The 18486-nt window shown below is 44.2% G+C and overlaps 1 protein-coding gene across 2 annotated transcripts in view; it reads right to left on the reverse strand.

Annotated features, from left to right (window-relative positions):
- Window positions 1-2039, reverse strand: part of PGAP6 (post-GPI attachment to proteins 6) — a 41606-nt gene extending 39567 nt beyond the window's left edge. For both annotated transcript variants that reach the window (XM_067551177.1, XM_067551178.1), the window contains exon 1: window positions 1518-2039. In XM_067551177.1, coding sequence (XP_067407278.1) covers window positions 1518-1623 — 106 coding nt within the window. In that variant the 5' untranslated portion in view covers window positions 1624-2039. The remainder of the gene's footprint in view (window positions 1-1517) is intronic.
- Between the last annotated feature and the right edge of the window lie 16447 nt (window positions 2040-18486).

Below are 18486 nucleotides of genomic sequence, written 5' to 3' on the forward strand. Positions count from 1 at the left end.
CTGATTTTGCTAATCAGAGTCTCAACTGATAGAGCATAGGGATGGAAGGTTTTTTAATACACTTGTCTCTCCAATATCCTGGGACCAACATGCCTACAACAAACACTGCAAATAACTTTTACTAGATATCCATTTCCCACTGATTCTGAAAAATCTGCCTGTTGCCTACACAGATGAGGAAGCAGCAGTGGTGAGCATCAGAATGAAATCTCTTACACACCCAGACAGAATTCTGCAGCTCTGAAACTATGCTGTAGGTAAACCATTATAGAGCTTCTGACAGTGCTAATAAAGATAGATTATAGCTTGAGTGACCTTTCTGAGCGGCAAATTCAGTCTAATGTATTTAATTCAGGCAGCAGAACTTGCCAGGTGGAGAATTTGCCAGCACATGCAACAGTTGCAAGGAAATCATGGTTTGATGTGCCCACAGATGCAACTCCTAAATGAGAGAAAGGCAAGCTGCACAAGCCAATGGCCATCACCATCACCAAACTCCACCAATGCTCACAGCATTGGTACAGAAATGTCTGGCTGTGATACCTCTACTGTTGTGATGCCTCCACAGGGATAGAAGTTCAGAAATCGCACCCTTTTCCAAGAAGGATGGCACACAGTTAGCATATGGGGCTTTAGGTCAAGAGAAAGCCACCCCCACAAGGGCCAAGAGCCCAGCCAAGGCAGCATACTCATCTCCTCACACACACCTCTCCAGTGATGACCTGGCCATCATTCAGGTTAAGGGGCTGAAACTGGGAGCCAAATCCCACAGAGCCCCCCACTTCCAAAACTCAAGCACTGAAAGACTGAAGAAAAGAGAACAGCCGCTGCCTCGACTGACGAACTGCTCAGAAAACAGAGCAGTGGCCCCTGGATTCTCCCTGCACAGCTGGTCAACAAGCTCTGAGTCTAGGCCTCTCAGCAGACCGCCATAGCCGCCCCGTTTCCAAGCCTAGGCTGCACTGGCAGCTGGGTGAGGAAAGCAGCACCTGAGAGTCTGATTCCCCTGCTCCAGCCCTGGGGAGAGGCAGGCTGCAGGCAGCGCTAAGCGGGTATTTAGGCTGTTTCCACGGCCGCCCCCCGCCCCCCCACCACAGGGAATTAGTCCAGGCTGTCAGCGCTGCCCCTCCGCAGCCAGCGCCTCCGTTCGGGAGCCGGGACCAGGCACCGGGCGGCTCCCGCTCCCTTCCCTACGGGTGAAGCGCCGCAGCCGGCTGGCCTAGCGTACGGGCTTCCCGGGCCTAGGGCTGCCCCTTGGAGCTGACAAGCACTCGGCCCGCGGGCAGCGGCCGCTGAGCCCCACCGACTTCCCAGGGCAGCTCTCTGGAGACGGGAGGAGCCCCCTGGTGCCCAGCGCCCGCTGAGGGCAGCTGCCCGCCCCTGCTGCGCCTCTGTGCCGGGGGAGCAGAGCGAGCCGGACGGGCAGAGCGAGGAAGCAGGGCTCAGCCCCACACGGCGAGGCCCTGCCGGGCGGACGTCTCCGCTCTACCCCGCCCCGTTCCGTTCCGTTCACTCACCGTGGGGGCCGCCAGGCCGGCTGCTGCGGGCGGCGGGGAGCGAGAGAAGCTGCAGCAGCAGCCGCAGGAGGAGGAGCCCAAGCGCCGGGCCCGCTGCCCGCGCCATGGTACCGACCGGCCGCGCTATCCCGGCATCGCCCTCGCCGCCAGGGGCTGCGGTCGCCGTCCGCCGCGGGACCGCATTGCCAGCCTCCCGCCGCGGCTCTAGGCTGGCTCTGGCCAACGCCAGTCCCGCCCCGCCGGCTTCAGTTCTACGGCTCGGGCTCGGCCGCGCCGGCCCCGCCCCAAATGGAAGGGCCCAGCCTCAGCCAGTTCGGGGCGCGGCGGGAGGTGCTTCCTCAGTCCAGTGAGTGAAGTAGGAATGGAAATGACCCCTACCTCATCGAGCCCCTTGGAGAGACGCAACCCAGAGACTCCCCATACACCTCGACCCCTGAGATCTACCCCCCCAATGACCCGTTGTCCCAGAATGACCCAGCCCGCCCAACGACATCTCCCTGTGCACCCCATACCCTGGAGAGCTCCCCAAAGTGATGACTCCCTTAGAGCGAGCACATCACCCCGAGGGACCTCTCCCCCCCAACCTACACATACCGAGGGCCCCACACAGTGACCGGATCTTGCCCCGGAACTAGCCTCGGGATCAGACGTGTGGGTGTCCCCAGCTCACACTATGATCATCGAGGTGAGGACACACACCAACCACAAGCCCTGTAATGACTACTGCATCTGTAGGTACATGTAAATTAGGTTAGGTTAGTTTAGGCCTTGTCTACACTAGCATTTATGCTGGCAAAACTTTTGTTGCTTAGGGTTGTGAAAAAACACCCCCTTGAGCAACATAAATTTTGCTGGCATAAGCACTTGTGTAGCTGTGTGATGGGAGAGGTTCTCCCACCAACATAATAAAACCACCTAAATGAGTGGTAGTAGCTATGTCGGCTCCCGCTAACATAGTGCTGTCCACACAAGCGCTTATGCCACCAAAAGTTATGTCACTAAGTGGGGGGTGTTTTTTTCACGCCCTGAATGATAAAAGTTTTGCCAGAATAAATGCTAGTGTAGACAAGGCCTCAATTTTGTAGTGTAGACATGCCCTCTCATTCAGAATTGAAGTGGCCTTAATTTGATTTATTTTATTCATGATGAAACCAAATAAAGGCCATGTGAATTCTGAATGAGAATGTCTACACCGGAGTTTACTGCAGTTTAACTAATCCACTTTAAATTCACACCTGTTTTGCATGTGTACATTTTAGCTCTTTTCCTAAAGAAAGGTTGATTCTCATTGTTGGTAACCATTAAAACCTGTTAATTTGCAACTAAGTATAGCTTTTACACTAAATGTGGTGCTTCTTTTTGCTAACCAGAAGGATACACTATGTCAGTACACATTTATTTGAGCAATTATATAGTTTAATTTACATTTATTCAGTCTTAATTTTTACATTTTTTGTCTAAAAATGTTGAATGATAATCTAGAGTAAATAAATGTATGTTTAATTTTTTACTTGTGATTTGTGTCAAACTGTTTGGATGGAAATTCAAATTCAGTTAAAAAGCACAAAACCAAAAAAAATTAAATAAAAGTACCTTATATTTGCTGGAAACAGAACAAAAAGATTTATCAAAAAAGCTTACCAAAGCATGTTTTCCATTTAAAATTTATTTAAATATAGTACTTCCTTTCTTTAATAGTGAATTTCAACGATTATTTCTGGACACTGTCGTTAAAGATTTTAACACTAGTCGAGGTCATCCCCCCACACCTCATTTTTATTCATAGATTGGAAGAGAAAAATTACTTTCCTGCTTTTTCAGCTCAATTGTTTTTTCAGCATTGAAAGAATTAGTAACTGAACTGAACTAGTTGAATAAACTGAAGTGAAGAAAATATTTTCTCTACACCTGCAGAAGAGGCTATTACTGTCAAAAGCTGGGTTAGCTCATCAACTCTAGTTCCAGGTGCTTAACCAGTGACTTCCACCAGTTTAGTGCTTTCTTTAACACTGGGCAAGAAATATGTATTGCTTAATATTTTTTAATTTAATTTAAAATTGTTTTAATATATTAAAATGCATTTAGGCCTTAATATAGGTTTTCAATTTCAAATTTAGTTTTAAATAGTTTTTTTTTTAATAAATCTGTATTTAATTTAAATTTTAAAAAATCTGCTTTTTAAAAAATTGTCAATATGAATCTACTCTGGCTCAGGCTTTACGGAAATTTCTCAGGCCTACTTCCAAAATCTTAGGGCCATTAGTACCATGGCTGCAGCAGTCAAATTCTAGAAAGGTTCATTAGGTTAGAGGAGGTATTGGAGAGCTCAGTTCTGCCCAGAGAGGATGACTGCTCTTGCGCTTGAGTCTTGATGCTGCCAGAATTCATGCATATCAAGCAGAGATTTTAGTTTCCTGATTTAAAAATCAAACATGCACATTCTTAGGTGCTAATATTTGTTTGACTGGCAGAGTGTTCACGGGTGTGTGTGGAAGGTGCTGGGGACAGCCAGGAGAGCAGTCCCAGACTTTTTTGCGGGTAGCAAAAATCCATTCTTTGCCCACATGCAAAAATTTGGGAGATGCGGCTGGGGAAGCTGCAGGACAGGACAAAGGCAGATTTTGGGTTATAGATTGTTGCAGTGAACCATAAATCCAGTATCTTTACCAAATCCATGATTTTTAGTGTCTAACAAAGTTATGAATTTAAGTTCCCAGGATCATGACAGATATGACAAACAGACATATTTTGAGACCATTGTATTTAACGTTATGGATGTTCTGTATGTGAGAGCCGCCCTTTGTAAGCATGAAAACTCCATCCATCTGTGATTTTTAGTGTCTAGCACAGTTATGAATTTAAGCTCCCAGGCTTGTCTTTTCAAAATGTTATGCAAGTTCCCTATGACCTGAAGAAGAGCTCTTTGTAAACATGAAAGCTTGTCTCTCTCGCCAACAGAAGTTGATCCAATAAAAGATATTACCTCACCCACCTTGTCTCTCTAATATTCTGAGACCAATACGACTACAACACTCCATACAACAATGGAAGATATTGAAGTTTGTCATCTGAAATGGAAACTCCACAACATGATGAAAAAGTAAGCAAAACCTACCAGCAACATCTACTTCCTGAGCAAATGCAAGAAACAAATCATCATCTGCAGAGGTCTCACCATCTGTAACTCTCTGACCACTACATACAACTCCAAATATGCTGAACAGCTCTGCAGATGGATTTTGGAGAAACTGAGGAACCTCTTACTGCATTTCACATACTCCAACAGGGACCACCTCAAACAAGAAATCATCATTTGCTCCCATTCACGGGGGGAGGGGAAAAACAAAAAAACAGGGAAGTTACCTGGAAATCACACAAGAAATCCAAAACAGCTGTAAAAAAGCCTGACAACACCAATCCAACTCCAAAAGAGAAAATGGAACCAACTACTGCTACTCCACACCCCACAGAACACTGCATCTAGGAGAAACTATGGCACTAGTACCCACCACATAGACACTACCCAACACCCAGTCATCATCAGTTTATCAACCCTGCTCCTCACTGGAGCTGAGTTATCTGTATTCTAAGAGACTGAACGTCTGCCCCACCACACAACTTGATACCATATTAACGTGGAGAACTGAAGAATTCATCCACTGTTTCTGCCTCCAAGAATTTTCACAGCAATGACGACACCACTCACAATTACCACATACCCACTGACAATCATAAGAAAAAAGAATCATCTGATTGGACACCACAGAGTAGATGAAACCACACTCTTGATCATTACGTTGATTGCTTCAGGAAAAAAATGCACTGTGAAATCCTTAGCAAACATCATGTCTACCATAATCTCTCCACCACCAAGAGGACCGCTATATGGTTCCTAAAATCTAACTACCAGACAGTGATCAAATCAGCAGATAAAGGGTGACATCATAGTTCTTAACCGTGATGACTACATTAATGAAACCAACTGACAACTCTACAATGCCACCTACTGTAAAGAACTCAAAGATGACCCTGCACCACAATTTACTCAGGAATTTAAGATCATCAATTCTTTCCCCAAATGACTCCAAGAGAAACTCTACAAACTCATCCCCCCCAGACTCACCCCAAGGACCTTTTACATGCTTCCCAAAATACACAAACAAGGGAGCCCAGGCAGACTCACCATATCTGGCCATAGCACTCTGATTGAAAGAATATTGGGATTCATAGAAACCATCTTCAAACCACTCACCACACAAAGGGCCAGCTTCCTCTAGGACACAACCGACTTCCTCCACAAACTGCACAACATTAACAACCTCCCTCAGAACACCATCCCTGCCACCATGGATGTCACCTCCCTATACACCAACATCCCTACAATGACGGCATAACTGCCTGCCTCAAATATTTGCAAGACAATGGACAACCCTCAGATAGCCACCCCAAACACATCGCCAACCTCATCCATTTCATCCTCACCCATAAACATTTTACATTCACACAACAAACTCTTTGTCCAAACCATGGGAACCATGGGTACTAGGACGGCTCCCCAATATGCCAACTTCTTCATGAGCCACCTTGAAGATAACTTTCTGGACAAATGTACCACAAAACTAATGATGTACCTGAGATACATCAATGATATTTTCATCCTTTGGACAGACCACTTAAAGTCCCTCGTGGATTTCCACCATGACTTTAACAACCACCATCCATCCATTAAACTCTCTCTGGAACACTCCTACACTAGCATCAACTTCCTGGACACCACGATCAGCTTCAGCAATGGAACCCTACAGAAAACTATATACAAGAAACCTACAGATCACCACACCTACCTTCATAGATCCAGAAACTACCCCAAATACAACAAGAAATTGGTTATCTAGAGCCAGGCATTCTGATACCACATAATAGGTTCCGAGGAGAAAGTCCAGGATATACATTCTAACATGCTCCAAACTGCCTTCACCAAACAAAGACACTCCACCAAAGAAGTAGATATAATCATGGAACAGGCCACCCAAATACCCAGAGAGAACCTGCTTCAATACAGAAATAAACCCCCCTCCAACCACACACCCCTAGTTCTCACCTAACACCCCACACTAGAACCCATACAGGATATCATCAAACAACTACAACCCATACTCAGTGGGACACCATTCTGTAAGAAATCTTTCATGAACCCCCTCTTCTGGCCTTCAAACAACCCCCCAACCTCATCATCAGAAGCAAGCTCCCCACAGACCAGGACACTCCAACTCAAAGTGGCACCAGACCCTGCCAGAATAGATGCAAAACCTGCAGAAATATCTCCACTGCTACAATGATCAACATACCCCATGACAAACCTTTCAAGATTCATGGGTCCTACACATGCCCATCACAACATGTGGGGTACCTTATCCAGTGCAGTAAATGCTCCAATAGCAACTATGTGGGTGAAACCAGACAATCACTGTGCTCTTGAATGAACTTGCACAGAAAAATGATAAGAGACAAAAAACACCCTATCACTTGGGGGTGAACACTTTTCATAAAGCGATCACTCTATATCTGACCTATCAGTCCTCATTTTCAAAGGAAACCTGCACAATACTTTCAGAAGAGGAGCCTTGGAGTTTAAATTCATAACTTTGGAATATACTCAAAATCATGGACTAAATTGAGACGCTGGATTTATGGCTTATTACAACAATCTGTAACTCACTAACACTTCCCACCCCCAATTTCTTTCTCCTCTCCCCTCCCACCCCACATGACTGGAGGAGTGTTATTGGGATAGTTCACTTGAATGATCCCTTGAAATATGTGTGAACTACTTATGCTAAACAATCTGTTCCACCTTGTATTTAGCAGTAACACTCTGAGGGCAGGTCTACACTACAAACTTGCAAGGTTTCAGCTGCACCTCTTAGTGAAGACACTAAGCCAACAGGAGAGAGCTTTCCTGTTTGCTATGTGGTGGAGGTGGAGTTATTAAACTCTGTCTACACAGAGGGTTAAGGTTGGTATAACTACATCTCTCACGGGTGTGAACTTTTCACACCCCTGAGTGAGATAGTTATACCGAAGCAACTGTATAGTGTAGATCTAGCCTGAGTTAGTTTCCCAGACCTGAAGAAGAGCTCTGTGTAAGCTCAAAAACTTGTCTCTCTCACCAACAGAAGTTGGTCCCATAAAAGCTATTACCTCACCCACCGGTCTCTCTGTCTGGAAGGAATTTTCCCCTGCATATGATGGGTTGTTTCCTTTTAATTCTGAGTTCAGTTCCACTACCAATATGGAAACAATATTATCAGAGTAAATATCAACCACCATACTAGTTTTATTCCCTTCTTGATTCTCATTTCTCTCTTTTGTTTGAGCCAGTTCCTAAAAACTGCAGTTTTTTCTATTAATAATCAGCTCACACTTTATGCTCCTGGTAAGTTTACTGGTTGCCTTCAAATGAGTCAGAGAAATTTTCTAGGTGAATTTTTCCCCCTTCCATGGAGGGAATCTACAAAACCTCCACTACCATTGGCACTAATTGGCAATCTCAATAGAAAGGCAATGGAGAGTGAACTATACTCACTCTCCTAGAGAGGATCTCTCCAGATCTGGGCTAAGCCCTTTGGGGTAGTGTGGGAAACTTGCACCGCCTTTACCTATGCCGGTGGTTCTCAACCTTTCCAGACTACTGTACCCCTTTCAGGAGTTTGATTTGTCTTGCATACCCCCAAGTTTCCCCTCACTTAAAAACTACTTGCTTACAAAATCAGACAAAAATACAAAAGTGTTCACTATTACTGAACAATTGCTTACTTTCTCATTTTTACCATATAATTATAAACTAAATCAATTGGAATATAAATATTGTACTCACATTTCAGTGTATAGTATATAGAGCAGTATAAACAAGTCGTATGAAATTTTAGTTTGTACTGACTTCGCTAGTGCTTCTTATGTAGTTGGCTGTAAAACTGGGCAAATATCTAGATGAGTGGATGTACCCCTGGAAGACCTCCCAGGGGCACGCGTACTGCTGGTTTAAAGCCATTGGCCTAAGCTGTGCTCAGAGGTCAGTGTAAAGAAACCAAAAGAAGATGCCTTGAAAACTGCCTCCTCTTGTGGCTCTAATAAGAATTGCAGCAACTCATAACTCAGCATGACATTCTGGCCTCTTTGAAGTCAATGGGAGTTTTGTCACCGACTTCACTGGGACCAAGCTTCATCAGCCCAGTTACAACGCTAAACAAAAACAAACAAACCACCAAATGGACCATGGACATAACTGTGGGGGTGCCCCTCGCACCTGATGGATGTATGTGTGCCTGGTTAGGGCTGAATTGCTGCCTAGCTAACCATACGGTGTCTGCGTACAGGATTTTTCAGGTATTTAAACAGAAGTTCAAACAACATTTCAGAGCTGAAGCTGAGCAAAGAGAGCCTTGTTCTTGAAAGAACATTTTTTTACAAAATTTTAAATATAGCTAGAGGGCAGCTACGCTTATTTATTGAAGTTAAATTCTGAAGAATAAGTAAATAACTATATAAATAAGACAGTGGCATCAGATGCCTTTGAATAGCTCCTATAGAGTTTAAATGGACTTCCCCTTGGTGGCCAGTTTGGCTCCACAAAACATGTTTTTCCTCATCTCCCAATAATGAAAATCTTCGGCTCACTGAAACTGCAACTACAGGAGGTGAAGAGACAGCTCTCAGGCTAGGCTTCTGTGCTGTGCTGCTTTGCCTCCTTCCTTGTCTCAAACACCCAGTACATCTTAAACCAGTTCCCCAGGTGGAATAAACTATACCGGCAACGGATTTTGCTGGCATAACTGTCTACACTAGAGCTTTTGCTGGTATAGCTGCATCCATGGGGGGTGATATTTCACTCTCTGACCGACATAGCTATGCCAGCAACACTTTCTGATGTAGCCCAGGCGTATGTTAAAATGGCTTGCTCCTTGTGGCACCATTGCTCCGCGACTCTGATCTGTCAGTGTGTTTCTCCCATATTCTAGGCTCATCAGGCCAGTTCAAATCCCAAACTTTAAAACAGGATTTCCAACCTTCGCAGCCTGTGGGCAGAACATGTTATTTCAAACTGGCATGGTGGGGGAGTCCCCAGGGAGCACAGAGCAGGCATAGCCGGCTCCTAAGCCTCCCTCTCTCCAGTTCTGATACTGGAGTGGGGAAGGGGCTGTGCTGGAGTGCACATCACCTGCTGGCATATGGGCCCTAGACAAGGCATCCAGCCTGTGGCCCAGAAGTCAGTTGTGATCCTTGAACCTCTAAAATGTGGTCTTGGAGGGCAACTGCATTAAGAAAATGTGCATTTGAGGATGAATTGAAAATGTGCTCCCGACTCCCTGGCCTACACTCTGCAACTACTCCAATCTGCTGCTGTCCCTCCCTCCCTGCTGCAGCAGCTCAACAGTACCCCCACTGAGCTCCTCCTGCATGGCAGGGCAGGAGGGAGAATAGCTCTGCCTGCTCCATGGCCTGCTTCTATGCCAGGGGCTCAACAGGCTCTGGCAAAGAACTGGTCTCCTCCCCCACACAGCTACCTGGGGCATCTCAGGGGAAAGTAAAAGGAGAAGCTGAGAACCACCAGGTAGTAATAGCTGCAGCTCCCTGATTCTCTGCCCCAGGCTTGTGGATACAAGAAAAGTCACCTATCCTAAACAAGTGAAAAAAGAAACTTTGATAAAATCACAGCTCACAGTTTACACAATGAGGCCCTCTAATGAAGCACAAAAGTCACAAAAACAATTGAAGAACGTTTTGGAGGGGTTTAACAATGCATAGTCTGATCCTATTGTCTCAATCTCAGTGGAAATTGGGCTGGATCTAATTAGCAGCAAACTACTATTAACTAAAAATTAATGGTAACTTAAATATAAGCAATCATGACTTGATCACATTTGTAATGTGCAAACAGAATAAAGTCCTGACCAGTGACAGACAAGATAAATAGATATTTGGTGCTTTGAAAGGGCCCATTTCACAAAACTCAACAATTATGAGCCATACCAGCTCAGAGGAAGAATTTAAGCAGAAAACGTGAATAATAATTGGGAATTGTTTAAGAACACTTTATTAGATGTTCCAAAAGCCACAATCAAGGAAGAAGGCTGCATTGGTTATAAAACCAACCTGGGCTAGAGGGTAAGTGAAGGCAGCTATAATATTTTTTTAAATTATCTAAGATATGGAAGCAAGAGGAAGTTGATAGCAATGAATATAAATCAGAAGCTAAGAATTGTAGAAAATTGATAAGGGAAGCAAAGGGATACAAGAAGAAATCTATGGCCAGCAGAGTTAAAGACAATAAAAAGTTTTAAAAATATATTAGGAGCAAAAAGAATTTTAGCATTAGTCCATCACTAGATAGAAATGGTAGAAACATCAATAATAATGCATAAGAGTTGAATAAATATTTCTGTTCTGTATTTGGGGGAAACACATGATGGAGTCATAACATATGGTATCACTTTTCATTCCACTAGTATCTCAAGAGGATGTTAAACAGCAGCTACTGAAGTTAGACATTTTTAAATCAGTGGGCCTGGATAACTTGCATCCAAGCATTTTAAAAGAGTGGGCTGAGGAACTCACTGGACTATTAATGTTCATTTTCATTAGGTCTTGGAATACCAGGGAAGTTTCAGAAGACTGGAAGAAATCTTAGGATGTGCCAATATTTAAAATTTAATTGTGTGATGGGGTACACTCACTTCTAGGCACCTCCTTGTGCCTGGGTCTGGGGATATAGGTTGCCAACAGCACGGGATGTCCCTTATTTTTTCATCTTTGTACAGGTTGCCAGATGGCCAGTTCTTAACCAGCCTGGTTGGTTTTTCCTACTGCCTTGCCAGTTGCCAATGAAATGTGCTGGTTCCTCCCCCTCACTTGTAAGATGTGCACGTGTGCACATATGTGCCATGCTACAATCTTGTGAATACCATGTGCAGGTCACATGGCTAGGAGCTCTGCGGGTGCAGCCCCTGGGTCCAGCTCTGCATGCTGGACCCTCAGTGTGCTGAAACCACAGTGGCTGAGGCTCCCGCTCCTCTCAGTGTCAGGGAAGCAGAGCAGACAGCAGGGAGGGTAAGGAGCAGGGACCAGGATGGGGGAGGCAGAGGTTCCTTGGAGGGGATGTTAGGGGGCTTCCTCAAGGGCGGAGGCCCCCTGGGCAGGGTGAGTGTAAGGGCTCCTCGGCTAGGGGGTCAGGCTGATTGGTGGGGAGGAGCAATAGCTGGTTTCTCTGCATCTTGGAGATGGCTGACTCAAGGAGCAGGGTCAGTGCTGATGACAACTGGTAGAGCAGGGCAGTGTGCGTACAGGCTGAATCAGAGACGAGGGGGAGGGGGTGCCCAGTAGCCCATGGCAGAGGTTCATAATTTGCACCTTCTCCCTGAAAAGTGCTGATGTGCTCAGTTCCTATTGGGAGCTTAGCCACAGCATCCCCATTTGCCTATGATTAAGAGCTGGTCTAGAGTAGAGAGTTTTGTCGACAAAACAGGGGAGGTGTATGCATTCACATGCTCCTCCCAGTGATGTAACTCCTCTGCTATGCCGACATAATAAAACCACCTCACTGAGAGGTGTAGGGCTTATGTTGGAATAGAGAGGGTGATGCAGTGTCAGATAAGGTAACCAGATAGGAGCAGGGGAAAAGCCACAGGCATCCAGACCCTGGGGAACAGGGCAACCCACCAGCATCAGGGAAGCCTGTGGGTGCTCCCTGCAGAGAGCTGAAAGCCATGTCTCTCAGCACCCCACAAGGCCCCTTATAGGTTGGTGGAAGTGCTCCTGTTGAGGACACACTCCACTGACCCACGGAGGGTAGTGTGGCTGTCACGCACCACAGTAATTACTTTTCAAGTGTAGACCAGGCCTTAGTGGATGAGGAATTGGGTCATCTGATAACCTTCCCTCCTGACACATAACTTGATCGGTTTTTGCAATGGCCACAGTGCTCCTGGGCAGTTCAGATCAGCAGTTGCTGCAAAATGCAGTAAGAAATACTCCTGGCAAATGATAATGATAATATCAGGAGGAGAGGTGGGGCAGTGGTGCTAAGAAAACAGTCCCTTATTTTTTAAACAAAACATTGGCAACCCTAGGGATTAGCTCTCACCTGGTCTGGTGCCCCCCACCTCTCTCTAGGTCTCAGAGTGCTCTCCCTTTGTGAGCCAGCCCTCCTGCCAGCTCCTATTTAGTCCTCCCTTTCCAGCATATACAAATCCCACTGGACAAGCGGTTTGTATGCCTTGTCAGGCAGGCTTCCAGTCCAAGTCCAGATTCAGTGCCACTTTCCTAATGGCTTGTTGGGGAGCCCAGGCCCACCACTACTCCTGCAGAGGGACCCTATGCCTAGCAATCAGGAGCTACTCAATCTCAGACCCTGCTGTCATTTTACTGGGCTCCTTCCTACCTAATTTCTTTGTCTCCTGGCCCACCCATCCAGGGTTTACAAGCCTGAGCTGTCTGCTCCCACTGGCTATTTCACCTTTCTCAGCTACTTGCCAGACTCTGAAGTCCAGGGCAGCATCCCAGGGCTTACTCTCACCCTAGAACACTGCCTTATCCCTAGCAAATCCCTTTCTCTCTAGGAAGGGACTGAAAAACTCCTCACTGCAACCCTCTCCTTCTCTCAACTTCCTGGCTTTATACAAGTTCAGCCTGTACCTGCCCCCTCAGTTAGCTTTTATCAGGCCCTCTCTCTCCTCCAGGTGCAGCCTATAAGGTTAATTGGCCTTTTTTAACCTGTTCAGGCCTTTATGGGGTGGACATCCTATCACAGGCAGATTGGGCATTGTGTAATATCATAAAAACATAAGAGCTGCCATACTGGGTTAGACTATGGTCTTTCTTGTCCAGTATCCTGTCTTCAACAGTGGCCCATACCAGAGCTTCAGGGGAGGGTACAAAACAGGATAATTCTGGAGTGTTCCACCCCTATCATCCACTCCCAGCTTCTGCTAGTCAGAAATTTAGGGTCATCCTGAATATAAAGTTGCATTTTTGACCATCTTGGCTAACAACCATGGATGGACCTCCATGAACTTATTCAGTTCTTTTCTGCATCCAGTTACACTTTTGGCCATCACAACATTCTGTGATAATGAGTTCCACAGGTTAGCTGTGCATTGTGTGGAAAAGTACTTCCTCTTGTTTGTATTAAACCTGCTGCTTATTAATTTTATCAAGTAACCTCTCATATTTTTATTGTATGAAAGGGTAAATAACACTTCATTTTTTCCACATCATTCATGATTCTATAGAGCTCTACAGCCCTTTTATAGACCTCTATCATATCCCCATAACTAACTAAATGAGACTCATATCTTTTTTCTAAGATGAACAGCCCTAATCTTTTTAGTTTCTACTCATATGGAAGCTATTCCATACCCTTGATCATCTTTGTTGCCCTTCTCTGAACTTTTCCAGTTCCAATATATCTTTTTGAAATGGACTGGACAAAATATTCATGGTGTGGGTGCACCAAGGATTTGTATAGTGATATTATGATATTTTATCTTATTTTTATCATGTTTGTGGCTTTTTTGACCACTGTTGAGCATTCAGCAGAAGTTTTAAGGGAACTAGCCACAGTGATTCCAAGATCTCTTGCTTGAGTTGTAACACCTAATTTAGAGCCCATTGTTGGATATTATAGTTGAGATTCTTTTTTCCAATGGACTTTATTTTGCACTTTTCCATGTTAAATTTCATCTGCCATTTTGTTGCCCTGTCACCCGTTTAATTTTGTAACTCTTCACAGTCTGCTTTGAACTTAAATATCTTGAATAATTTTGTATTATCTGAGAACTTTGCCACTTCACTATTCACCCCCTTTTCCAGCTCATTAAGGAACAGGTGGAACAGCACAGGTCCCAGTATAATTCCTTGAAGGACCCCACTCATCTTTCTATCTCACCTTGCCCTGGGTGTAACCATTCTCACTGGACTTTCTCTCCATGCTTGCAGCTTTCCTGGGACCAGCTTTGCACTGGCTTCTGATCCCTGCAATGTTCCTGGCCAGTTCCCTGACAGGTGCACCTTTGTCCCCACCACATATGGTAGTGATAGGACCCCTCACTGGTAAGGCATGGCTCTATCTGTGTGTCTCCTGATCCCTGGTAACCCCTCATGAGGGTTCAGGCTGGTCTGGTGTCAGTTTATTGATGCCCTTTGGTGGGTGTGTGGTGAGACTCCTCTTCCTACTTATTTCTGCATCCTCAGAGAGCTTGGGGTGAGGCGGGAGAAGGTGGCTGCTGCAATGGTGACTGGGCACAGGCTCCTGCTGAGTGGCTGATTGGTTGTATGTGGCTGGCCTAAAACTCAACAGCCGGCATGCAGTGGTCACCTGCTCGCAACTGCAATGGGTAGCATTTTGATGCAAAGTTTTGGGGCTACAATTGCCACTTGTGCTCAGGTGTGGCTCTTTGAAGAGGAACTCACAGGGTGCATTCATCTCATCACACCCCGCATAACACCCCCCTCCCTGGCAGGCATAACTCTGAGGGGCACAACTGACCTTCACCTCCTTTGTACTCTCCTTTGAAAGATGTTCCGCTTGTACGTGTTGGTAAGAGCACAAAAATTCCACTGAAAGGCGCAAATCCTTTGAAAGAATGGCCCATTGCATATCATCAAATAAACTTTTAGCAAAAATATTATCTAATACTTTCACAGTAAACATTCTATTATTCAAAAATATTTTAAAAGAACATTATTAAATTTGTGAAGTCAAGCACCCAAAAGTTAGGAAATTAAGCTAGTAGAACCTTAATTAGACCCTCTTATGCACATGCATTATGACACAGTTTTTAATTAGGCATAAGAGGGCTGAATATTTAAGGAATTAGCTGCTAAAATCTAAGACATCTCTACTGCGATGTGTGACCTGCAATTTGGCCAGATTTTCACAAAGATGCAAAAGGCACATCCTTGAAACAAAGGCCACCCCACCCCTACTCCCAGCCAAATTCCAAGTCCCTGCTCCAAAGCTCGGCATACTACTGCTTCTCAAATAAAAGGTTGCCAGATTTTCTTAACATGGACAAAACAACATATGTTTCCCTCTATCTTTTTCTTGGAAATGATTAAGCTGTTTTGACTGAAATTTTCAAATACAATTAAGTCTGAGGCAAACACTCGGTATGGAAAACATTAGCTCAAACAGTTAAAGTCTAGCAAAGTTAGAAGCAACTGAAAAAAAGGTTTTATAATTGGAAGTTTCTGGCAATATTAATGATAGGCAATACTACCAGCCACTCCCATAATGTAGTCAATGTCATTTGTTGTTTCTATTGAAGTGGATACAATAGGCAGAGAAAACAACTCACAGGATCACATTAGCTATTTTAATGCTTCAATTACATCACAGTGTACACTTTACAAGGACAAATATAGCTTGAAATGAATGGTAATTTATATTAAGGATTGTTCCTTTAATAGAACTTCTGAAAAGTCTATTTGATGTCTAACAAAAGAGTTGGAGAAGATAAAGTCCATTTTATGAAAATATTTTCTATAGCAGATGTAACCAAGTTTAAAGGGGTCAGAGTTAGGGCTGTAACTAGCATTTTAGGTTAAAATATTTTGTGATTATAGGTTAAAGTTACTGGGATGTTACTTTGGTTAAAGGACAGTAACAGATGTTGAAATCACATTCATAGGTAATTTCCTTTCTTTTAGTGTTTGTGGTGTTTCAAATATCACAGGTGCAACTGTAACTGAGTTAATGATGTTTTTTTGTCTGGGAATATACATGACAGATGCAACGTTTAAACAGCACATTTAGGAGCAGTATTTACTCATAGAATCATAGACTCTAAGATCAGAAGGGACCAATATGATCATCTAGTCTGACCTCTTGAACAACGCAGGCCACAGAACCTCACCCATCCACTCCTGTAATAGACCTCTGACTTATGACTGAGTTCTTAAACTCCTCAAATCTGGTTTAAAGACTTTAAGGTACAGTGAATCCACCAGCAAGCGAGCCATGCCCCATGCTACAGAGGAAGGCAAAAAAAACCCAGAGCCTTTAACCAATCTGCCCTGCAGGAAAATTCCTTCTCAACTCCAAATATGGTGATCAGTTAAACCCTGAGCATGTGGGCAAGACTCACCAGCCAGACACCCAAGAAAGAATTCTCTGTAATAACTCAGAAGCCACCCCATCTAACATCCCTTCACAGGCCATTGGCATATCTACCACCAGTAGTCAAAGATCAGCCAATTGCCAAATTAGGCTGTGCCATCATACCATCCCCTCCACAAATTTATCAAGTTCACTTTTGAAGCCAGCTAGGTTTTTTGCCTCCACTGCACCCCTTGGAAGGCTATTCCAGAACCTCACTTCTCTAATGGTTAGAAACCTGCATCTAATTTCAAGTCTAAACTTCCTGATGGTCAGTTTATATCCATTAGTTCTTGTGTCCACATTGGCACTGAACTTCAATAATTCCTCTCCCTCCCTGATATTTATCCCTCTGATGTATTTATAGAGAGCAATTGTATCTTCCCTCAACCTTCTTTTGGTTAGGCTAAACAAGCCAAGCTCTTTGAGTCTCCTCTCATAAGGCAAGTTTTCCATTTCTCAGATCATCCTAGTAGCCCTTCTCTTCACCTGTTCCAGTCTGAGTTCATCTTTCTTAAACATGGGGGATTAGAACTGCACACAGTCTTCCAGATGAAGTCTCATCAGTGCCTTGTATAAGGGTACTAACACCTCCCTATCTCTACTGGAAATACCTCATCTGATGCATCCAAGGACTGCATTAGCTTTTTTCACAGCCACATCACATTGGCGGCTCATAGTCATCCTGTGATCAACCAATATGTCCAGGTCCTTCTCCTCCTCTGTCACTTCCAACTGATGCGTCCCCAGCTTATAGCAGAAATTCTTGTTATTAGTCCCTGAATGCATGACCTTGCACTTTATTAAATTTCATCCTATTTCTATAACTTCAGTTTACAAGGTCATCCAGATCTTCCTGTATGATATTCCGATCCTTCTCTGTATGGGCAATACCTCCCAACTTTGTGTTGTTCACAAACTTTATTAGTACATTCCAACTTTCTGTGCCAAGGTCAGTAATAAAAAGGCTAAATAAGATTGATCCCAAGACCGATCCCTGAGGAACTCCACTAGTAACCTCTGTCCAGCCTGACAGTTCACTTTTCAGTATGATCCATTATAGTCTCCCCTTTAACCAGTTCCTTATCCACCTTTCAATTTTCATATTAATCCCCATCTTCTCCAATTTAACTAATAACTCCCCATGTGGAACTGTATCAAATGCCTTACTGAAATCTAGGTAAATTAGATCCACTGTATTCCTTTTGTCCAAAAAGTCTGTTATCTTCTAAAAAAAGGAGATCAGGTTGATCTGGTATGATGTACCTTTTGCAAAGCCATGTTGTATTTTATCCCAATTACCACTAACCTCCAAGTCCTTAACTACTTTCTCTTTCAAAATGTTTTCCAAGAGCTTGCATAATACTGAGATCAAACTAACAGGCCTGTAGTTACTCTGATCACCTTTTTTCCCTTTCTTAAAAATCGGAACTATGTTAGCAATTCTGCAGTCAAACGGTATAGCCCCCGAGTTTACAGATTCCTTAAAAATCCTTGCTAATGGGCTTGCAGTTTCACGTGCTAGTTCCTTTAATATTCTTGGATGGAGATTATCCGCCCCCCCTCCTCCGGATTTAGTACCATTAAGCTGTTCGAGTTTGGCTCCTACCTCAGATGTGGTAATTTCTACCTCCATATACTCATTCCCATTAGCCACCCTACCACTATCCCCAAGCTCATCATTAGCCTCATTAAAAACAGAGGCAAAGTATTTGTTTAGATATTTGGCCATGCCTAGATTATCCTTAACCTCCACCCCATCCTCAGTGCTTAGCGGTCCCACTTCTTCTTTTTTTGTTTTCTTCCTATTTATAT

Source organism: Emydura macquarii, unplaced genomic scaffold (genome assembly GCF_026122565.2).
Source record: "Emydura macquarii macquarii isolate MOO-44397 ecotype Brisbane River unplaced genomic scaffold, CSIRO-AGI_Emac_v2 contig_1348, whole genome shotgun sequence".
NCBI classification, from domain to species: Eukaryota; Metazoa; Chordata; order Testudines; family Chelidae; genus Emydura; species Emydura macquarii.